This window comes from Panicum virgatum, chromosome 8N (assembly GCF_016808335.1).
Source record: "Panicum virgatum strain AP13 chromosome 8N, P.virgatum_v5, whole genome shotgun sequence".
In the NCBI taxonomy this organism is placed as follows: Eukaryota; Viridiplantae; Streptophyta; class Magnoliopsida; order Poales; family Poaceae; genus Panicum; species Panicum virgatum.
The window spans coordinates 50,417,211-50,440,632 of record NC_053152.1 but is presented as its reverse complement, the minus strand read 5'-3'; the positions used below and the strand labels follow the sequence as shown (position 1 = coordinate 50,440,632).

The 23,422-nt window shown below is 46.4% G+C and overlaps 2 protein-coding genes across 2 annotated transcripts; both read left to right on the top strand.

Annotated features, from left to right (window-relative positions):
* The first annotated feature begins 14,609 nt into the window (after positions 1-14,609).
* On the top strand, positions 14,610-22,700 carry LOC120685899 (disease resistance protein RGA5-like). The gene is made up of 4 exons (XM_039968020.1): positions 14,610-15,177; positions 15,279-15,668; positions 19,720-21,210; positions 22,243-22,700. Exons 1-3 carry the CDS (start codon positions 14,765-14,767, stop codon positions 19,970-19,972), a joined length of 1,056 nt encoding a protein of 351 aa, XP_039823954.1. The 5' UTR covers positions 14,610-14,764; the 3' UTR covers positions 19,973-21,210; positions 22,243-22,700.
* On the top strand, positions 20,008-21,369 carry LOC120685233 (disease resistance protein PIK6-NP-like). Its single transcript, XM_039967042.1, has one exon. The coding sequence runs from the start codon at positions 20,008-20,010 to the stop codon at positions 21,367-21,369; it is 1,362 nt and encodes a 453-aa protein (XP_039822976.1).
* Positions 22,701-23,422: the final 722 nt, after the last annotated feature.

Sequence of the window (23,422 nt, the reverse complement as noted above, 5' to 3'; positions counted from 1 at the left end):
TTCTTCACAAATAAGCCACTAGAACCTTGTTTTGGCTATAACTTCTTCGTTTTAACTCCATTTTCATCGATTCTTGTGCTCACGTGATCCTTGTGATGTGTGCAATAGTTTTATCACCTTGTTATCCTCTATGAGCACATTTTGTTGTGTCTTACAAATCTTTTCTGTTAGTCTTTAACCCTTTTGTTAATTGCGACTAGATCCCTGAAGCACCGTTTAGTCTATAGAATCACCATTTTAGTTCCGTTTTTCGCGTTTCTTGCGCTCTTGTAACCATAGCAACGAGCCCTATCTTTTAGTGCGATCTTTTAAAGCTTTTCTTTTGTTTGGTGTATTGTTCTTAGATGTATCTTGTTGTTTGCTTTGTATGTTTGTCCGATGATTGTTCCGAGTAGAAGGATCATTGTTCGAAGATTGAAGAATCAAGATTTCCAAGTGAGCCTGAGCTGAAGAGCAGTAAGAGTAGCTTTTCGTTGGAGAAAGGCAAGTGACCCTAACCATACTTCTATCTATACTTATTTATGAGAATACTTGATTTAATTGGAACATGGAGAACCACCCAAGAAAACAGTGCAACCACAATACTGTATGGCTCTAGTCTTGGCTAAGTAACTAGATGATCTATATGTCGTGCCTGGGCGTTTGATTGGTGGATTTTTGGGTTATTGAGCTTTGAGGAGCGGGTGAAGGAAGCTTTGTCTTCTGAGATACCGCAGAAAAAGGGACCAGTGCGTACATATAATGATTCTTTGGAAAAGCCTCGTTGTGAATCCCTAGCCACTCACCAAAGGAAGTGTTTAAGGGCTTTGCAAACCCGGGCGACATGGAAAACACGAATTGTGGGTAAAGTGTACAACCTCTGCAGAGTGTAAAACTGATATATCAGTCGTGCTCACGGTCAAGAGCGGCTTGGACCCTCACATGATTAATAAACTTAAAGATGGATATAAATCACATTCTGGTTATTTCTTGTGGCCTTGCTGAGTACCAACCATAAGTGTACTGAACCTTGCTTACTGCTGCTCAGAAGGAGAAGGTGTATAAAGATTTCTGAAGATGTTGCTGAGTTCTAGGCGTACGCAACCCCCAGTCGATTGCTTGTGAAGTTGGAAGCCTTCGTTTCCAGGATAAGCTGTATAACTCTGATAGTCTTTTAATTGTTTTAGTTTCTCTTTTTCATGATACTGTTACTGATTATTCACTTATAATGTCTCTATATGTATGAAACTTGATCCTGGCATACATATAGTTATGCATTCGGTTTTGTTCTTAAAACCGGGTGTGACAGTCTTTTGGCGGGTAAACCTAGGGAAGAATGGTTAGAGGTGCACCGCACTATTGGTTTGGCCGCTGTAAGGAGAACCAACAAGTAGAGAATACTATGAAGATACTATTGTTCAGCTACAATGATCTACCATGTCATATAAGAACATGCTTATTGTATCTAAGTGTGTTCCCAAAAGATAGTGAAATTGATAAAAGGTCTTTGATATGGATATGGATAGCCGAAGGTTTTGTCCATGAGGAACAGGGGATGTCCTCATTTGAGATTGGAGAGGCATACTTCAACGAGCTGGTAAACAGAAGCATGATCCAGCTAGTAGAGGAGGTGGATGGGTATGAGATGTTATGTATTTCCTGTTGGGTTCATGATATGGTACTTGATCTCATCCGTTCCATTTCGTCTGAAGAGAACTTTATTGCTATATTAGACAAGAACAAAGAATTTGGAGGCAGAGCTCGCAGGTTGGTTCTCCAAAATCATAATAAAAGAATAACGGAGGCCCATACGGACATGCTAGAACAACTGAGGTCATTCATTTCATTTGGGTGTGATATTGACAAGCAGTGGGTCCCACTTTCAAGCTTCAAGTTTGTACGTGTGCTAGACATACATACATCCACGGGGGAGATGAAATGTCGCCATCTAAAGAATCTTCGGAATTTGCATCACTTGAGGTACCTCCGGCTAATTGGTTCTGATATTGAACTCCCAGAAGAAGTAGGAACTCTAAAGTTTTTGCTGACACTGGACGTGGATGGATTGAAGGAGGGGAAAATGGCATTTAGCATGGGCCTTCTAACCCAATTGTTGTGCCTGTGATTAAACCCCACGGTTCAGACAGTGCCAGATGGGATTGGTACACTGATGTCCCTGGAGGAGCTGGAGATAGCTTATGATGAACATGACGAAGCAGAGCCATCAATTAGGGAATTTGTGAAGGAACTGGGCCGCCTCACGGAACTCAGGCAGCTCCGCGCTGGTGTGCCTCCTCAGTTGTCATCGGATGTGAGATTACAGGTGGATATGGTGGAGTCCCTGCGCAACGTCGAAAAGATGGTGCTTCTTGAACTCTGGAACATGTCCTCTCCAGCAGCACATGCAGATACAGAGGTGTGGTGAGGAATGTTGAGTACTCTATCTTGCTGTGATGAGTGAATTGTCAACCGTGCAGTGTGATCGTGCGCTTGGTCTTTGGATTGCAGGTACACGGGCGTCGAGTGTCGACGGAGAGTTGCCGTGGAGGAGCTCAGGCCGGGCGGCAGCTGTGGCGTCCACTCCTGGATCGAGGGCGCAAGCGACAACGGAAGGCGGGTTTCTTGGTTTGCGCCACAAAACCAAGGAGGCGGACGGCGGTTGAAGACGCCAAGTCGTGGAGGCACGGGCGTCGGTCTCGGGACTGACGAAGGCGACGGGCGTCGACGGCGTCTAGGGCCTCGCTGTGGGCGAGGAGGTGACGGGCGTCGGGCGGCGTCTAGGGCAGTCAGGAGGCCGAGGCGGGAACGGCGTCTAGGGCCACGGTGTGGAGGCGGGAATCTTCTCGCGCGTGGAGTTATGGCGGTTTTCTCAAAACCGGCCACCTACCTGGGTTTCGCGGACCCTTCAAAACCGCGAACCGGATATTCATCTACATGGCGGCAAAGAACCTCAACCGTCAGATGAGATCGTGTACAGGGGGTTGCTGCAGACCAACCGGTCTGACCGGTCCCTGGAAACGGTCTGACCGGTCTACACAACCGGTCTGACCGGTCCATGGAACCGGTCTGACCGGTCTCGGCGGGTATAAATACCCCAACCAGCCCGTGGCTGTGGGAGTCACTTGAGTCTTTTCGAATCCTTTTCGTTTTTCCTTTTCCCTTCCCCTGCTCCAGGTTAGGGCCATGGACTCCAACGCAAACGAGGGTTAGGGTTTAGCTAATCTCTCAAATTAGTGGGTAAGATGATGGGCAGATGGCTCTAGCCTTGTATAGGTGAATTCCTCTGAGATTTATGAATGAAATTTGGTTAAGATTCACCCTTGTGTACTGAGTATTCGTCCTCCCCTTCCTCTCTTGCGTTTTGGGCTCGAATTCTCCTCTTTTGGTGCGTTTCGTATTTGGAGGAGTCAAGCTCTTCGATTCGTGTTTTGATGGACTCGTTGTGACGATTCTGATTCACCTAGCCTAGTGCCAAACCCTCTAGAATCGCGAGTTCTCACGAATTGGAGTTTTTGAGCTCTTGAGAAAACCCCAATCCTCTTTGATCTTCCCTTGATTTCTCACGATCTATTAACCTTTTGGGAAAGATCTCTTGGGGATATGTTCACGGGACAGTTGTGAAGGTATTCTCCAAGTTTCGTTGGATTTGGACTTCGTTTGCTTGAGATTCAACTTTTGAAGTCTTGTTCCCGAGCTTTCTGGGAGCGACCGGTCTGACCGGTCCCTTCCACCGGTCTGACCAGTGTGACCGGTCTGACCGGGGAGTTGCACCGGTCTGACCGGTCTCTACAGTCCAGTTCTGTGTTTCGGCTCGTTTTACTTCAGCGTAGCTCCCTAGGGCGATGTGCCTAGAGATAGCTAGTCTATAGCTATTCTCTCATATCCTAGGTTTGAGGGTTTGCGGTGATCTTTTGGGATATCGGCCGACGGATCGATTTCGAAAGAAATTTTGATCGGCTCCCATTCACCCCCCCTCTGGTCGCCGGTTTCGGTCCCTCAATTGGTATCATAGCCTGGTTGAGGATTTTAGTACCTTAACCGGTTCGAAAAGCACTTGGCGACCATGGCGAGTCTTGGAAAGATCCCGGTGTTTTCCGGCGAGGACTATGCCTACTGGAAGGTTCTCATGAGAGCCTTCTTGCAGAGCATGGGAGACGAGATCCGGGATATTACCAGGAACCAGGCTTACGAGGTGCTTGTCGTTCGGACCACACCTCTTCAGGTGTCCGAGCACGAGGCTAACGCCAAGCCTGTCAAGAGTTTACTATATTGATGTGTCCGAGCACGAGGCTAACGCCAAGACTGTCAAGAGTTTACTCTACGACCTTACGTACCCACAGTTGAAATAGCATGTGTCAAGAGTTATTTGGTTGCTTAATATATTGATGCGCAGCCACAGATTCTATTATCTGTTATCCCCTACTATGATGCAAGAATCTGTTAACCCCTCAAAATGAACATCCACAATATAGGTATGTATTCACTAATCACACATATAGTAATACATATTTCCCTAATTTCCCAGGTGGAGCCAGAAGGCACATCAGAGGGAGCTTGAACAGCAACAGGACTTGAAGGAAACCCATTTCAGTCATTGGAGACTAGGAGTCCAGACTTTCAGCAGCACCCAATGCAAGTTATTCATCAACTTAGATCACGACTGACATGACTCAGCTTCAACTTCGGCAACATGATGATGTGGGAACCTGTGGACTGTTGATGACATGTCAGCCCAACCGATCAAAGTTCTACAACCGTCGCTTCCAGCATCAATGTATCCATTTATTTTTATATTTGTTGGACCAAATGTCTTTCAGCAATTCCACGCGATAGCAGCACTTCAGAACTTTGACAGTAACCAAACTCCAAAAGAGCTTTGCTCTCAGACCATGTGATTGTTCTCAAAACTGTTCCAACTATAGTGTCCTTGAGTATTTTTCTCTTGTTCCCCCAACTAGATATCAATTTCCCCCCAAAATGGAACAGAGTAGCTCTCAGCTCTCCTCTGCTGTCCTGCCACTGATGACAACAAAATACAGTCTGTTTCCTCCTTGATATCGCTGTGTTTTCTCTTGTTCCCCAACAGAGTAGCAAAACCTGCTTGGCCGCTCGAACGTAGAATAAACTTGCATTTCAAAAAGAAGCAAATAAGAACAAATTAGTACACTAGTCCATACGTAAGTGAAGGACCGAAGCCGGCGACCAGAGGGGGGGTGAATGGGAGCCGATCAAAATTTCTTCGAAATTTGAACCGTCGGCCTATATCCTGAAAAATCACCCAAGCCCTCAAGCGTTCTGGCCAAAGTTTGGAATAGCTATGGAAAAGCTAAACCAACACAAAAGGCCTCGAACGAGTGAGCGAAACCCCGAAGCAAATCGGAAGCGAATTGGGGAAACTGTAGAACTGATCTGCTAGGACCGGTCTGACCGGTGCACTGGACCGGTCTGATCGGTCACGCCTGTTCAAAAACTAGCAGACCGGTCTGACCGGTCTTGCCTACCGGTCTGACCGGTGGTACCCAGAAAACCCCCAAAATCCAACCTTCAAACCACGAATCTCGAGCAAATTGCGTTCAAATTCAATGAAACTCGGACGAAAGCTTCGTTCCTACCCCAAGAACGTATCCCCAAGAGATCTCACCCTAAAGATATCCATAGCACGAGAATTTCGGGATGAGATCAAAAGGGATGGGGTTTTCTCTAGAACTCAAGAAATCGAATTCGAACGAGCTAGTGATTCCAGAGGGTTTAGGACAAGGCTAGAAGCACGGGAATCACAGCAAAGAACTCGTGGAACCATCACAATCGTGTGCACCAAAAACGAAACCAAAATCGATCACAAACGGGCACAAAAACGATGAGATTGAATCGATTCAAAAGCCCAGAGGCCACGAGGAGGATAGGGCCTCCTTTCCCAATCAAATCTCACACAAGGCCTCAACAATTCATCAACTAAATCTACCCTAAAGGGAAGAACGGGGGGAGAGACACACAGGGGCGGCGGCCTGGAGAAATAGAGAATTCACGGACAAGTTCTAAAAGTCGCAATAACCTAACACAAGTGGAGGGTTATTTATACCCGCGGGACCGGTCAGACCGGTACAATGCATATGCATATGCACAATGCAACTACCAAACCTAGAAAACAAAAAGAAGCAAATAAAATCTACAAAGCTAACCAAAGAAAAGTCAGCAATCAAAAGGGGTAACAAACCCCAAGCTCCCCTCGCAAGCGAGCAAAGGTGTCCTGCTCAAGCGGTTTGGTGAGAATATCTGCGGTCTACCTCTCTGAAGGGACATGGATCAGGTCTATGTGTCCTCTCTCATGGTTGTCTCGCAGGAAATGGAATCGGATGTCTATGTGCTTAGTTCTAGAGTGTAGGACAGGGTTCTATGCAATGCTAATGGCTGACAAGTTGTCTACAAAGATGGGAACCCTACCGAAACTCAAGCCATAATCCTGCAAGGTCTGTTTCATCCAAAGTATCTGGGAGCAGTAGCTAGCAGCGGCAACATACTCGGCTTCTGTGGAAGAAAGCGCTACGCTAGCCTGCTTGCGAGAGGACCAAGACACCAAAGATGTACCGAGAAATTGACAAGTGCCGGATGTCGACTTGCGATCCAACCGACACCCACCGAAATCGGCATCAGAAAAGCCCACCAAAACCAGAGAAGAATCCGCAGAATACCAAAGTCCAAATTCAGGGGTGAATTTCAGATACCTGAAGATGTGTTTCACCACCTGCCTGTGGGAGGTGCGCGGCAAAGCCTGATACCGCGCGCAGAGGCAGACGCCGAACTGGATGTTCGGTCGCGTCGCCGTCAGGTACAGGAGAGAGCCGATCATGCTCCTGTACTCGTTCTGGTCCACCGCCTCACCGTCCAAGTTCTCATCAAGCGCTGTAGATGTGCTTATCGGAGTCGGCTGAGGAGACAAGTCACTCATGTCGAACTTCCGCAGCAAGTCTCTAGTGTACTTGGCTTGATGGACAAAAGTGGCCTGAGGAGTTTGCTTGATCTGCAGCCCGAGGAAGAACTGCAACTCACCCATCATGCTCATCTCGAACTCCCTGAACATCTGCTCAGAAAACTTGGAGACAAGAGCGTCAGAAGAGCCACCAAAGATAATATCATTCACGTATATCTGAACTAATTGAAAATCAGTGCCAGATCACATGAGGAACAAAGTTTTATCAACACATCCCATTTTAAAGCCCTGAGCCAGCAAAAAAGTTTTCAATCTATAATACCAAGCTCTAGGTGCCTGTTTTAAACCGTAAAGAGCTTTCTGAAGTTTATAAACACGGTTTGGAAACTTGGGATTTTCGAAACCATGGGGGTTGCTTCACATAAACCTCTTCTTCGATAAAACCATTCAAGAAGGCAGATTTAACATCCATTTGGAAAACCTTAAAACCCTTGGAAGCAGCAAATGCAAGAAAGATTCGAATAGCTTCCAAACGAGCAACAGGGGCAAAAGTTTCCTCAAAATCAATACCCTCTTTTTGGTAACACCCCTGGGCAACAAGACGAGCCTTGTTTCGAACAACCAAACCATCCTCGCCCTGCTTGTTTTTGAAAACCCACTTCGTTCCGATGGGATTACATGCAGGTGGAGGCTCGACTAAGACCCAAACTTGGTTTCTTTCAAAATTTTCAAGTTCCTCATGCATGGCATGACCCAATTAGAATCAGAAAGAGCGTGTCCAATATCTTCGGGCTCAAAAGAGGCAACAAACGCTGAATGAGCAAAGCCAGCGATACTTGTTACCTTGGACCTGGTGACTCGCTCGTTGAGATCACCTAGCATCTGTTAAGGTGGATGGCGACGCTGAATGTGTCGTGGTGCTTCCCGTGTCGAAGTCGCCTCCTCCTCAACCAAAGCTAGTGTCTCCTCAGGTGCAGCTGGTGTAGCCTGAGTCACCTCCTCGAACAGCCCCCGAGAAGTAGACGTAGTCGGGTTGGGGCCGTCGTCATCGTCCGAGCTCGTAGCAGAGATAGCTGGGTCCACAGCACGCGTGGTAGCCTCAGCCTCGCCATCTGCAGCTTCTTCCTCCTCATCTTCAAAGATGGAGGTGCCGAGCTCATCATCTCCTGCAACTTCAAAGACAGAAGAATTGCACGGTGCAGTCTTGTCGAAAGTGACTTCACAAGTCTCTCTGACGATGTTAGTATCAATAATTAGCACACGGTACGCTCTAGAGTGAGATGCATAACCTAGAAAGACACCGTCAGACGAGTGAGACTCAAACTTATCAAGATTTCCATCTTTCAGCACAAAGCACCGGCAACCGAAAACTCTGAGATGATCAACACGAGGCTGGCGTCCAAACCGCAACTCATAAGAAGTCCTGTGCATGAAAGCACGCAAGAAAATGCGGTTGGACACGTAACAAGCAGTGTTAACCGCCTCAACCCAGTATTTGCGAGGAGTCCTATGCTCATCAAGCATCGTCCGTGCCATCTCAACCAGCGTCCGATTCTTCCGCTCTACAACTCCATTCTGCTGTGGAGTGTAGGGAGAAGAATACTGGTGTTCAAGCTCTTGATCACTGCAAAAGGCGTCAAAACGAGCATTTTTGAATTCTGTGCCATTGTCACTGCGGATCGCTCTCATGGCCTAGGGTAACTCATTTTTCAACCTCAAGATCAAGTCTCGAACAAATTCGAAAGCCTCATCCTTGGTTCTCATGAAAAAGACCCAAGAATAGCGAGAAAAGTCGTCCACAATCACAAGAACGTACCACTTCCCACCAACAGACATCACCCGAGATGGACCGACAGTGTCCATGTGTAGCAACTCTCCAGGGTGAGAGGTCATCACCTGATTAACAGGCGGATGGGAAGTGGCAATCATCTTCCCGTGGAAACACGGATGGCAAACAAGGTCCTTTTCAAACTTCAATTTGGGCAATCCTCGGATCAGGCCAAGTGAGCTCAGTCTCGACAACAAGTCAAAGCTCAAATGTCCAAGTCTCCTATGTCACTTCCACAGATCAGAAGAAGGACTAGCCATCAAGCAATGAGAAGGGCCAAAAGGAGTTCTGGAGAAGTGAACCAAGAAAACCCTATCGCGAGGTGTAATCCGGCAAACCAAATCTCTCCTGGAATCCAAAACACGTGAAAAGCCCTCCTTGAAGCGAACCTCAAACCCCTCATCAAGAAGTTGCGAAACAGAGAGCAAATTAAAGCCAAGATTCGAAACCAAAGCAACTTCTCTCAGGGTAAAGCGATCAGAAACTCAAACAGCGCCAAGTCCACGTACCTTTCCTTTTCCATTATCCCCGAACACAATGTACTCCTTTGAGCACATCGGGGTGAGGCGGGAGAACCATTTGTCATTTCCGGTAATGTGGCGCGAACAACCGGAGTCCATGATCCACCTGTTCTCCAAGCCTCCGACCTGCACATCAGTAGTGAGACAAAGGGTGAGCAAATGTCTCAACACTGGGGTTAGCAAAGTGAGAAGCAAACCAGTGTCGAGCCATTTGCTCTACATAAGGGTTAGCAAAATCAGATAAAGCGTATCCCCCCCCCGTCTACCACGTGACTGACGAACACCACCGCGAGGAAAGCGTGGAGCCTCAAGACCTCCTCCAAAGCCTCGGTCCCGTGGTCCATAGCCGTACTAAAAACGGCCAGGAGCACGACCGGCAAAGCGACCACCCGCTGGAGCACGGTAACCACCACCGTCTCCCTGACCTCCACCTACACGGCGCGCCCTAGCATCTCGCCTATCACCACGCCGAGAAGGACCATGCACCCGAGCAGAGTACATGTCCGCGTTCCATCTCTCCTGCTCTCTCCTCACAGCCCGCTTCCTCCTGAAGCAAAACTCCTCCAGGTGACCTTCCCTGTCACAGAACTCGCAGTGGTACCTCACCTCACGCTTGGGAGGTGGAGGCCTAGCCTGCGGACGGGGAGGAGCAGCCCTCTTCTTCTGGGCAACCTGGGCTGTGGCAGCAGGGAGCGTGTCAAGGGGATTCCTCAGCGCATTGGGCTTTGGAACCCAAACCTGCTTCTGCGGAGGTGCTTTCGGTGGTTCTTTAAGCACACCATCCGCGGGGTCAACAAGCGAAGGCTGTGTGCTCGTGCTAGCAGTGTTTCCAGTAGCCTTGCCAATCTTACCATACAACCTGTCAAAGTCTGACTTCATGTATGTGTAATCGACCCCAAACCCATCACCACGCTTGAACTGCTTAATCATCATGCCCAACTGCGGCTCACTGCTAGAAACCCAACTCAGAATCGCCCTAAGGTATGTGTTCTCATTCTCCAAGTTGGCTTTCTCTACCGCAATACTATCTAAATCAGCAATCAAACCAGGGCAAACAGAGCAGTTAATAGGTGGGCTAGACTCTATGACCTTAGTCTTTCCAAAAGACTTGATCAAAGCGTTCTTCTCCTCTAGCTCCGACCTAAGCGTGGGACAAAGCTTACGAGCGCCAAGCAAAACAGGCCTAGATCTAAGCTCCTCTAGTTCACAAACAACAGTAGCAAACTTGTACTGCAAAGAAGCTAGATCAGACTTGAAGATAGGACACCCATCGCATTCAAGCACATCACTAACAATGGGAGCGTCCTTGACAAGTTCAAGCTCATGCTTGGCCTTGGCTAGCTCGTGAGACACATCAGAAAGCGAAGTCTTAGCAACATCTAAGTTCGCGACGTTCTCATCATGCTTGGCACGGAGAGCAACAAGATCATTCATGTGAGATATGCAGCCAGTGCACTCATCCTCACTAGATTTCTCCCTAGCACAGGCCAGCTCAGCCCTAAGCTTTCTATGCTCTCTAGCTGCTTCCTTAAGCAGCCTCTTCTGGTTGTCGAGAGTGGCGTACAACTCCCTAACCTCTGTATCAAGCAGGTCGATCGTGGAGTTTACCTCTGAATCGCTCTCGGATCCAAGAGAAGAGCCGGAGTGCGTCGGTGTAGCATGTCCACCCGAAGACGCACGAGCACCATCGGCTTCGCCCGCCATGGTGCAGTAGCTCTTGCGCCGACCGGCCGCCAAGCAAAGGCCGATGAAGCCGCTGGCTTCCTTGTCCCGCTTCTTCTTCTTCTTGTCGTCGTCGTCGGAGGTCGGTGAAGAAGAGCGGTCGGTGTTGGAGCTCTTGTCAAGGTCGCTGAGCTGCGCCAGGAAGGCCTTCTCCCGCTTCTTGGCCTTGTACTAGAAGCGCTTCTTGAGCGACTCCTTGTCGAAGCGTCCTCCCCGGTCATGACTGCGGTGCTTGTGGCACCGACGCTCCTTGTTGGAGCCTCCCTCGTCGCGGTCGCGGTGGCGGTAGTAGTAGAAGGAGTTGTTCTGGCCACCGCCGGACTTCTTGGGGCAATCGGCGATGAAGTGGTTCAGATCGCCGCAGTTGTAGCACCCGGGGTTCTTCTTCCTCTGCCTGTTGTGGTAGACGCGCTGGAACTTGCTGATGAGGAGGCACAAGTCGTCGTGGCCCAGCGTCTCCAGCTGCTCATCTGAAACAGAAGGCAAAGATGCAAGAGAAAAGCCAAGAGCAGAGTTAGCACTAGAGCTCGATCCACCTGGGCCAGTCACAAGAGCGACGCTCTTGGAAGGAGGGGCACCATTGAGCTTGGCTCGTGTCTGGTTATCCACCTCCATGGCCTTGAGCTTGCTGAAAAGCTCGTTCACGGTCAGAGTCTCATAACCTGCAGACTCAATGATCGTGTTCACCTTGAGATCCCACACAGAGCGGTCAAGTGCGTAGAGCAACTTGAGAGCCTTCTCGTGCTCTGTGTACTCAAGGGCACCAGCAGATCTGTTCGCATTGACCTTGTTCACAATCGACTGAAAACGACTGAACATCAGGTCAATGCTCTCACCCGGCTCCTGTGTGAAGTTCTCGTACTCTCGCCGGTGAGTCTCGAACAGTCTGGCCTTCACCTGAGGTGTATCCTCGTGGTAGTTCTCAAGACACGTCCAAATTTTGTGGGCTTCCTGAAAACCCTGGACGCGTGAGAACTCCGCACGAGAAACACCAGCGAATAAGGCATTGACGGCCTTGGCGTTAGCCTCGTGCTGGGTCACCTAGAGAGGTGTGGTCCGAACAGCAAGCACCTCGTAAAGCTGGTTCTTGGTAATCTCCCAGACCTCGGCTCCCATGCTCTGCAAGAAGGCTCTCAAGCGAACCTTCCAGTAGGCATAGTCCTCGCCGGAAAACACGGGGATCTTACCAAGACTCGCCATGGTCGCCAAGTGGTTTTCGAACCGGTTAAGGTATTAAAAACCTCAACCAAGCTCTGATACCAATTGAAGGACCGAAGCCGGCGACCAGAGGGGGGGTGAATGGGAGCCGATCAAAATTTCTTCGAAATTTGAACCGTCGGCCTATATCCCGAAAAATCACCCAAGCCCTCAAGCGTTCTGGCCAAAGTTTGGAATAGCTATGAAAAAGCTAAACCAACACAAAAGGCCTCGAACGAGTGAGCGAAACCCCGAAGCAAATCGGAAGCGAATTGGGAAAACTGCAGAACTGATCTGCCAGGACCGGTCTGACCGGTGCACTGGACCGGTCTGACCGGTCACGCCTGTTCAATAACTAGCAGACCGGTTTGACCGGTCTTGCCTACCGGTCTAACCGGTGGTACCCAGAAAACCCCCGAAATCCAACCTTCAAACCACGAATCTGGAGCAAATTGCGTTCAAATTCAATGAAACTCGGAGGAAAGCTTCGTTCCTACCCCAAGAACGTATCCCCAAGAGATCTCACCCTAAAGATATCCATAGCACGAGAATTTCGGGATGAGATCAAAAGGGATGGGGTTTTCTCTAGAACTCAAGAAATCAAATTCGAACGAGCTAGTGTTTCCAGAGGGTTTATGACAAGGCTAGAAGCACGGAAATCACAACAAAGAACTCGTGGAACCATCGCAATCGTGTGCACCAAAAATAAAACCAAAATCCATCACAAACGGGCACAAAAACGATGAGATTGAATCGATTCAAAAGCCCAGAGGGCACGAGGAGGATAGGGCCTCCTTTCCCAATCAAATCTCACACAAGGTCTCAACAATCCATCAACTAAATCTACCCTAAAGGGAAGAACGGGGGGAGAGAGACACAGGGGCGGCGGCCTGGAGAAACAGAGAATTCACGGACAAGTTCTAAAAGCTGCAATAACCTAACACAAGTGGAGGGGTATTTATACCCGCGGAACCGGTCAGACCGGTATGCTGGACTGGTTAGACCGGTGCCAGGGACCGGTCAGACCGGTTGGCCTGCAGCACCCCCTGTACACGATCTCATCCGACGGCCGAGGTTCTTTCTTCGGAACGAAGTCTTCTACACGATGCTGCCGTCTTGATGAAGATCCAGTCCGCGGTTTTGGAGGGTCCGCGAAACCCGGGTAGGTGGCCGGTTTTGAGAAAACCACCAAAACCTCACACGCGGCAAGATTCCCGCCTCCGCGCCGTGGCCCTAGACACCGTTCCCGCCTCGGCCTTCTGACGGCCCTAGACGCCGCCCGACGCCCGTCGCCTCCTCGCCCGCAGCGAGGCCCTAGACGCCGTCGACGCCCGTCGCCTCCGTCAGTCCCGAGACCGACGCCCGTGCCTCCACGACTTGGCATCTTCGACCGCCGTCTGCCTCCTTGGTTTTGTGGCGCAAACTAAGAAACCCGCATTCCGTCGCCGCTTGCGCCCTCGATCCAGGAGTGGACGCCACAGCTGCCGCCCGGTCTGAGCTCCGGTCCCGGCTGCCCTTCACCACCGTCCATCGCACGGTCCATCGGCCACAGCACCTCCACGGCAGCTCCCCGTCGACACTCGACGCCCGTGTACCTGCAATCCAAAGACCAAGCGCACGATCACACCGCACGGTTGACAATTCACTCATCACAAGCAGGATAGAGTACTCTCGTTCCTTAATAAGCCCCAAAAAAATCCGTGTGACACGAAAGCATTAGCTCCATGTACATCAAGTATATTTGGTCAACCAATTTCAGGTCACAAAATCTAAAAATACAAAAAGAATCCCTCCAGCTGGTTTTTGAATTCGCCCTCCAAAAATTTAAGAAACTACACCACTCGCTCTGCTTCCAAGCTAGTCTAGTGCAAACGAAAACAGAGCAGGCGTTTTCTGCTCCACTCGCTGTTCTGCCATAGCTCTCGCTTCCGGCGATTGGCACGCCGCCCGGCTGCCTGTCTCAAGACTCTCTTGGCAATCGCTTCCTGAAGAAGTTCAAGTTTGCTGCTGGCAAGCCGTGACCGTGATCCAAGCTGGGCTTTGCTGGATGGTCTTTTCATCATTCTTTGTAATAAGTTTGCTTGAATCTATCTTGGCCGCTGTTGGCCTGGCTCTTACTCTGCTTTGCCTCCAGCTGACACCGTGTCTGTTGGGCGCGGCGTTGTTACCAGGTTGTGCGACTCTAGTGCTGTAATCCTGAACAGATCCATCTTTGGTTTGTTTGTTTCGTCATGAAATAGATGGGGCAGGGTGAGTTTCGCCTGTATTTCTAAAAAAAACTTCATTGAACTAAACTGGACCGGAAGCCCAAAAGCTCTCAGACCAAAGATTTTTTAGTGTGCTAAATGAAAAGAAGACGTGCACCAATATACTAATCACCCAACTCCACTCAATAATTTCGAGACTTGGACTAGCAGTTTAGGGTGAACTTCTAGAACAAGTCAGGGTAGGTATACGCCCTTTTCTCATCGTGGAGGGCTCCACGAATTGACCGAACTCATCCTCGCTCCATAGACAAAAGACGACGGTCCTCCACCGGCTGCTTGCTGCGCACAATCCCAATCAATCAGGTAACCTGCTCGACGAGCCATGGAGTTCGCAATGGGAGCACTGGGCACTCTGCTCCCAAAGCTCGGCCAGCTGTTCCGGGATGAGTACAACCTGCAGAAGGGAGCTAAGAAGAACATCGAGTTCCTCACAAGAGAGCTCCAGAGCATTCAAGCTGCCCTCCGCAGTGTGGGCGAGCTGCCGCCGGAGCAGGTCGATGAGCTGGTCAAGATTTGGGCCCACGACGCCCGGGAGCTGTCCTACAACATGGAGGATATCGTCGACACCTTCCTGGTGCGTGTCCAGGGCCCTGATCCCCCAAGCAAAAAGAGCTCCAAAAGGTTTTTTAAAAAGATGAGGGATATTGTAACCAAGGCCAAGACTCGGCATGAGATCGACCAAGATATCAGGGACACCAAGGATCGTGTCAAGGAGGTGGCCGAGCGACGTGACAGGTCAGGATCTCTCCAATATAAATGTTTTTTGATTTTTTTTCCTTCTGCAATTTCCTCTTACCGTATTGGTTTCAGAATTTGCGTTGTTTTCTTGTTTATAGGTACAAGGTCGGTGGTATTACTCCAGCCAAAATCTCTGTTGACCCTCGCATAACATCTCTATACACTGAGACAGCTGACCTTGTCGGTATTGATGAGGCAAGGGAAGAACTAATCACAAGGCTGACAAAAGGACATGACATGTCCACACAAGAAAGGATAGTCTCTATTGTTGGATTTGGAGGATTAGGCAAGACAACGCTTGCCAAAGCGGTATATGAGAAACTTAAGGGGAAATTTGATTGCAATGCTTTTGTTCCGGTTGGCCGGAATCCTGACTTGAGGAAGGTTTTCAAGGACATATCAATCGATCTTAACTCGTATTTCAATTTAGAAATACTGGATGAAAGGCAATTCATCAACAAACTCCGAGAATTCTTGGAAAACAAGAGGTGTGTGTCATCAGCAACCAAATAATGCTTCTGACACTGATGAAATTAGTACTTACTGCATGTTGGTTATCTATTTATGAAATGAGGGATTTAATTTCCCCGGTTGCTTATAAGATTGAGTAAATTAGGATTGATTACATCTTGCCCCAATTTTAGTTTAGAATTTTTTCAATTTTATTCAGTGTTAAATTTATGGAATCAAGTCAGACATCTTGTGGATATTACTCTTGATTTTAATTTTGTTAAATTATTATGCCACATTGTCCATCTGTCTGCTACCTAACGCGCTATAGCATTAAGTAACATATATAATAAGAAGGAAATAGAAAGTGACAAGTTCTGGATTCATTCTCTCCGCTGCCAAAGAAATGGGCATTTTAACCAGCAAACCGACTCTCCATTTTATATGAACTGGTAGTGATTTTTATACTGCTACGAGGTTGTATTATGAGCCGGTAGTGGTATACTTAGGGTAATTCCTTTTTGTATTTTTAATCAGCAACACTTCCGGTTTCTCGACGGGCCCCTTTACCCCTACTTGTGTCTCTACTACAAAGACACTCATACGTGCTGTCTCCTAACACTCATACATGACGGCTTCCATTATGAGTCGGTACGGATAGTCATCAGAATAAATATTTGCAAAAGAAAGTTAGAAATCACACGTTTTTCAAGTAAAATGTGAACACCTATACCATCCAGCGTTCGAACTCATGAGCTCACCCATCACACGATCCCTCCTTGCCATCCCAAATATATGTCATAGCTACACGTAATAGGGATCATAGTTTCATTCCTTTTGATCCTTATATTGTCTAAAACTTTGATCCACTACTTGGGGTCCTAAATGACTGTAAATTAAAGAAATTAACTTCAAAGTTGTAGATATTGTTGAAACCTATATATGTATGTATATATATATATATATATATATATATATATATATATATATATATATATATATATATATATATATATATATATAATTTACATATGAAGTTTGTCTCCATTCGAGTCCATATATACAAAAATTACAAATTCCAGAATACAACCTGAATAATTACAATGGTGGTAAATTATTTCTGTTAGCTCTTAATAACAGTTGGCCCTAGCTTATGCGTATAATTTTTACTATTATTTTCAGAAAAAATAAAAAAAATATATTTTTCCATCTGTCCAGAACCTCAAGCTGCTACCGACATTACGTGGTAACGCACTATGTAAAATTATACGAAGAAAGAAATAGAAAGCAATCAATTGTAGGTTCTTTGTCTCCACTAGACTTGTCACACCCTGAAATTTTTGGATTTCAGGATGTGATTAAAATTAAAAATAAAACAACAATTTTCTCATAATTTTAATTTTTTCGCAACATTTATGTTTCTTCGCAGGGAATTTAGTAAGAATAAATAAAAAAATTGGTTGTTTTTCTAAATCTAAATGAGGTTGTTTGTTTGCATTCATGCAGCTTTGCATTGTTTTATTGCTTGTGGTTTGATTTGAATTTGAGTTCGTGGAGTTTAAATTCAAATCAAATTTGTTGAATCTTTTTGCAAAAAAAAAGAGGAAAAATCTTTTCGGCCCAAACCAGTAGTCCGGCCCGTTTCTTTCCTTGACGCGCAAGGCAAGAATCCCCTCTCCATCCCTATATAAGCACCGCCCCTGCTTATTTTTTTTTCTATGCGCAGAGCTCAAGCCGCCGCCGGCCCTAGGCTCCTCCCTTTTTCCTCCTGCGCCGCCCTGCACCTGTCGCCGGCCCTGCCCCTGCGCTGCTGCCTGCGTTGCTCCATGCGCCAGCACCTCTGTTCCCTGTCGCCTGCTGCCCTCCCTGCGCTGCTCCTCCCTGCCTCCCTGTGACGCTCCTGCTGCCTGCCCTGAATGCCGCATGTGCAGGAGCCTGCACCTCCTTGTCGCAGGTGCTGAAGAGGGCCAGCACCCAGCCATGCATGCATACGCCCCTTGGTGTTCAGCGCTGGTTCCAAAAGCTCACCAATCAAACAGATCGCTGCCACTATGGTCTCGCGGGAACAGACCACCGGCTCCTTCTTCCGGTTTCGATTCCCACCGCTACGATTCATCTCTACCATGGGTAAACAGTAAAACGGTTTCCCCTCGATCTCACCGTTTTAGATCCGTTTTCGTTCATTCTTGTTGCGTTAGTTTTGTTTTAGTGTAAGCTATCGTTTAGTAGTGCTTTTAGATCGTAGATCTTGTTTTAAAGTAAATATAGATTTAATTTGATTAATAACTATTTGAAACTAGCCTTTCTAATTAAAAGTAAATTAGAGCTCTATACCGGTTTTCACTAATTAATGTTAATTCGATTAAATATCAACTTAAATGCATCTTTTATATAACCTGTTTAGTTCCAAACCACGTATCATAAAGTTTTACACGATGTTCTCACTTGTCTTTTATTTGTTAGTTAAATAATTAATTGGTATAAGTTATGCATAAATTTTATAAGTTCAATTTCATCTTTCTGATATAAATTCATATGAAATATTTATAATTTGGATATTTCTTTCAAATATCTTTTACATGTGATTTTCTTAATTAAAATAAATCCAACTTATAGTTTCTTTCTGTCAACCGTTCTTAGTTTTTCTTGCGCTCTTGTAGTCGTAGCAGCGAGCCTTATTTTTAGTACGTTCTTTTAAAGCTTTTGTTTTGTATTGGTGTATTGTTCTTAGTTGTACTTGTTGTTTGCTTTGTATGGTTGCTCGTTGATTGTTCCGAGTAGAAGGATCATTGTTCGAAGTTTGAAGAATCAAGATTTCCAAGTGAGCAAAAGCTGAAGAGCAGTAAGAGTAGCTTTTCGTTGGAGAAAGGCAAGTGACCCTAACCATACTTCTATCTATGCTTTATTTACAAGAGTACTATGATTTAATTGGAACATGGAGAACCACCCAAGAAAACCGTACAACCACAATACTAATGGGCTCTGGTCTTGGCTAAGTAATTAGATGAACTATATGTTGTGTTGGGGTTGTTCCGCTTGGTGGTTATGAGTTTGTGTTGTGGAGCGGGTGAAGGAAGCTGCGTCTTCTGAGGGACCGCACGGCAGGGACCAACACATACATATAGGAATTCTTTGTAAAGGCCTCGTAGCGTCCCTATGCAATCACACCTCGGAAGTGTGGTATTGTGCCTAGCTAGCACATTGCGTGGTTGGGTTCAAAGTTCTTCGGAACTTTTACGCGAATTGTGGTGAAAGTGTACAACCTCTGCAGAGTGTAAAACTGATATATCAGCCGTGCTCACGGTCAAGAGCGGCTTGGACCCTCACATGATTAATAAACTTAAAGATGGAATTAAATCATTTTCTGGTTATTTCTTGTGGCCTTGCTGAGTACCAACCATAAGTGTACTCACCCTTACTTACTACTGCTCAGAAGGAGAAGGTGTATAAAGATTTCTGAAGATGTTGCTGAGTTCTAGGCGTACGCAACCCCCAGTCGATTGCCTGTGAAGTTTGGAGTCTCCGTTTCCAGGATAAGCTGTAAACTCTGATAGTCTTTTATTTGTTTTAGTTCTCTTTTACGTGATACTGTTACTGATTATTCACTTATGATGTCTCTATATGTATGAAACTTGATCATGGCATACATATAGATATGCATTCGGTTTTGTCCTTAAAACCGGGTGTGACAAGACTACTACTAAACAAAGACATTTTAACCGGCATATGACTCCTGGTTAGACATGAACCGGTAGTGATATTTGTACCCCAGTCGATTCGTATTTTGAACCAGTAGTGATATTCATGGTGAGAATCTAGAGCAGCGCCTGCCATAGTTGTTTTTTTTTTTTTTTTGCTTTTGCATTTTGGAATCTGCAACCCTCCTGGTTCTAGAACAGGGAGTAGAGGCTACCCCCCTTACTCCCGCATGTTTACTCCCAGTTCTGGATCTAGGAGTGAAATGGCCAAAGGGTGTTAGGGATCAGGAGAAAAGCTCACTGCTCTAGTAGTGCTCATCACACTTGTTTTTATAGATCTTCTAGATAGTTTTGGTGACTCATGACGTTGTTTTCTCTACCATGGTGGCAGGTACTTGATTGTTATTGACGACGTATGGGAGACACAATCATGGGGAATAATCAAATTGGCCCTTGTTGAGAACAACAAGGGAAGTAGAGTTGGTTTTCGCCGCATGAAGTTGCCAGAGAAGCTAGTGAGGTTTACGAGCTACAACCGTTGTCAAAAGAGAACTCTAGGAAGTTATTCTTTGCAAGGATATTTGGTGGTGAGAGCAAAATTTCTGATCCTCAACTGGATGCTGATGTACTTGATAAAATCTTAAGGAAGTGTGATGGCATACCACTAGCTCTCATCACAATGGCTAGCCTGTTGGTGGGTAAACCTAGGGAAGAATGGTCAGAGGTGCACCGCTCCATTGGTTTTGGCCGCTGTAAAGAGAACCAGCAAGTTGAGAACACTATGAAGATACTATCGTTTAGCTACTATGATCTACCACCTCATCTAAAAACATGTTTATTGCATCTAAGTGTGTTTCCAGAAGATTATGTCATTGAGAAAGGTCCTCTCATATGGATGTGGGTAGCTGAAGGTTTCGTTCACGAGAAACAAGGAATATCCTCATTATTTGAGATTGGGGAGGGATACTTCAACGAGCTTGTAAATAGAAGTATGATCCAACTGGTAGAGGCTGTGAATGAGGAGGCCATGGAATGTGCATGTCAGGTTCATGATATGGTACTGGACCTCATCCATTCCATTTCGTTAGAAGAGAACTTTGTTGCTATATTAGACAAGAACAAAGAATTTGAGGCATCATCATCATGGCAAGGCAGATCTCCTCGCAGATTGGCCCTCCAAAATAATGATAGAATCATGGAGGCCCGTACGGACATGCAAAAACTGTGGTCATTCCTTTCATTTGGGTGTGATATTGGCAAGCATTGGGTCCCACTTTCAAGCTTCAAGTATGTATGTGTGCTAGACATACATACTTCCAGGGGGAGGGGGGAGATGAAACGTCACCATCTGGAGCATCTCCGGAATTTGCTTCACTTGAGGTACCTCCGGCTAATTGGTCCTGGTATTCATGATGAGATCCCAGAAGAAGTAGGAACTCTAAAGTTTTTGCAGACCCTCGATGTGGAAACAAGGAATGTGTGGAAAACGCTACCAAGTGTGGGCCTTCTAACACAATTGTTGTGCTTGCGATTAAAACCCATGGTTCAGACAGTGCCAGATGGGATTGGTACGCTGATGTCCCTGGAGGAGCTACAGATAGCTTATGTTGAACATGAGGAAGCAGAGCCATCATTAAGGCAATTTGTCAAGGAACTGGGCAGCCTTAGGGAACTCAGGGTGCTCCGCGCTGGTGTGCCTCCTCGGTTGTCGGCGGATGTGAGATTACAGGTGGATATGGTGGAGTCCCTGCGCAACCTTGAAAAGATGGAGGGCCTTTCACTCGGAAACATGTTCTCTCCACCAGCACCTGCAGATACAGCGGCGTGGGAAGCAGCCGGCTTCCTTCTCTCACGGCAACTCCGACAGTTGTTTCTAAATTGGGTATGCTTCTCTGTGTTCCCATCATTCTGTATCAACCCCTCGCGTCTTCCCAACCTCTCCCACCTGTCCCTGTACGTGGATGGTATCGACGAGCAGGACCTGAGAATCCTGGGCGGGTTGCCAGACGCCCAGACCTCTGTTTCCTCGATCTGTGTGTGATGGAATCCACTGCACAAGTAGTATGCAGTAATAATCCAAATACGATATCAGTAGCAGTATAGCATTCTCAACTCAAAATGCTTAGCGAGAATTTATATGTGTCTTGACCAAATGTTTCATTTACTAGTTAGTTACCCTACTACCTTACCAGGCCCCGCAGTTAAAATAGCATGTGTCAAAAGTTATATGGTTGCTTGATATATTTTTGTTCAACAAAAGATTCTAGTTTATTTTATCTCATATCATGTAAGAGAAAAATAGCCATTTTATCAACTCAAAATGGACATCTATCCTCGATATAGTAATGCGGAGTACCCCAGAATCTCCTCTTTTTTAATACTAGATAGACTAGAATAATACATTCAGGCCTTTGTTTCATAAAACATCCTGGCCAACACACCAAATATATGTATCTGCGGCCATGATGTTCCACCACCCAGGAGCCACTTCAGAGGATGCAAGGATGGTGCTGTCGCGTTGATCACTACGGTGCAGCTGCTTGGAAGACTCCTAGTTTTCCTCCCGTCGATGTTGCAACTTTAGTTTGCCTCCTTTTGTTTAGCGCCCTGGCTTCGTTCAGTATCTTGGGCTACCCTTTTAGCTTCCGTTCAGTTTTTTCTAGGTTTTTTCTACTTGTTTAGCCAGCCCTTAGTGCTGCCGCTCTGGTGGAGGTTCCTCATTTTCTTCGGTTTAAGACTTTACCCTGTGAGGGGATGTAAGACCTCGCCTGGATCTTTGCGTGGATTTCGTTGCTGCATAAGTAAGGAAATTAGGGCTTCTGCCCCGTTGGAAAAAAAAAACACACCAAATATATGTATCTAGTCACTAATTAATCACATATATAGTAATATATATATTTCCCTAATTTCCCAGGAGCAGCAAGCAGGCACGTCAAAGGGAGCTTGAACATCAACAGGAGTGAAGGAAATCCATTTTGGTCATTGGAGACTAGGAGTCGGGACTTTCAGCAGCACCCAATGCTGTTGTTCAGTTGGCCGTGTCAGCCCAAAGCGATCAAAGTTCCAAAACCGTAGCTTCGAGCGTCAATGTATCCATTTAGTTTTGTATTTGTTTGACCAAATGTCTGTCAGCAATTGCACGCGATAGCAGCATTTCAGAACTTTGATAGTAACCAAACCCCAGAAGAGCTTTGATCTCAGACTATGTGTTTGTTCTCAAAACTGTTCCAAATATAGTGTCCTTGAGTATTTTTCTCATTTTTAGCTCCGATGGCAGGAGCATGTGTGTAATCAGTTTGTTGACTTTTTCTTTTTCTTGAAGGGGTATGTGTGTAACCAGTGGCAGGTGGGTGATTATCCCGAACTTCTCTATTTGGTGGAGCACCTCTTGAGGAGCTTCCAAAAAAAACCTGGAGTGGAGCTAATTTTTGCTGGAGTGGAGTGGAGCTAGGTAAGGTGTTTGGATATTTTTTTTTATACACTGGAGCCAAATTTGGTGGAGCATTATACTTCCAGACACACCCTAGAGATTAATTTCCCCTTAAGAGTGTGTTTAGTTCATTTGGCCAAAAAAATTTGGAACAGAATCTTGCTATTTCAGACTAGTAAATGAAGTATATTTACAAAATTTTTTGTATGGATGGATTGTAAATCGCGGGACGAATCTAATGAGCCTAGTTAATTCATGATTAATCCATAATTAGCGAATAATTAATGTAGCACCACGGTTGCAAATCATGGAAAAGAGTAGCTCTCAGCTCTCTGCTCTCCTGCCCCCGATGAAAACAAAATCAGTCGGTTTCCTCGATATCGCTGTGTTTTCTCTTGTTCCCCAAACAGAGTAGCAAAACCTGCTTGGCTGCTTGAATAGAATAAACTTGCATTTCAAAAAAAAAAAAGAGAGAAGGAAATAAGAACAACACTAGTCCGTAGGTAAGCCCCCAAAAAATCCGTGTTACACGGAAGCATTAGCTCCATGTACATCAAGTATATTTGGTCAACCAATTTCAGGTCACAAAATCTAAAAAAACAAAAAAAATCCCTCCAGCAGGTTTTTGAATTCGCCCTCCAAAAAAAAAACTACACCACTCTGC

Bases quoted from the DNA above. Each gene is read 5' to 3' on its own strand.
- LOC120685233 (XM_039967042.1), top strand. From the start codon at position 20,008: ATGGCTAGCCTGTTGGTGGGTAAACCTAGGGAAGAATGGTCAGAGGTG.
- LOC120685899 (XM_039968020.1), top strand. From the start codon at position 14,765: ATGGAGTTCGCAATGGGAGCACTGGGCACTCTGCTCCCAAAGCTCGGC. The intron at 15,178-15,278 runs GTCAGGATCTCT...TCTTGTTTATAG, and splicing joins GTGGCCGAGCGACGTGACAG to GTACAAGGTCGGTGGTATTA. The intron at 15,669-19,719 runs GTGTGTGTCATC...CCATGGTGGCAG, and splicing joins GAATTCTTGGAAAACAAGAG to GTACTTGATTGTTATTGACG.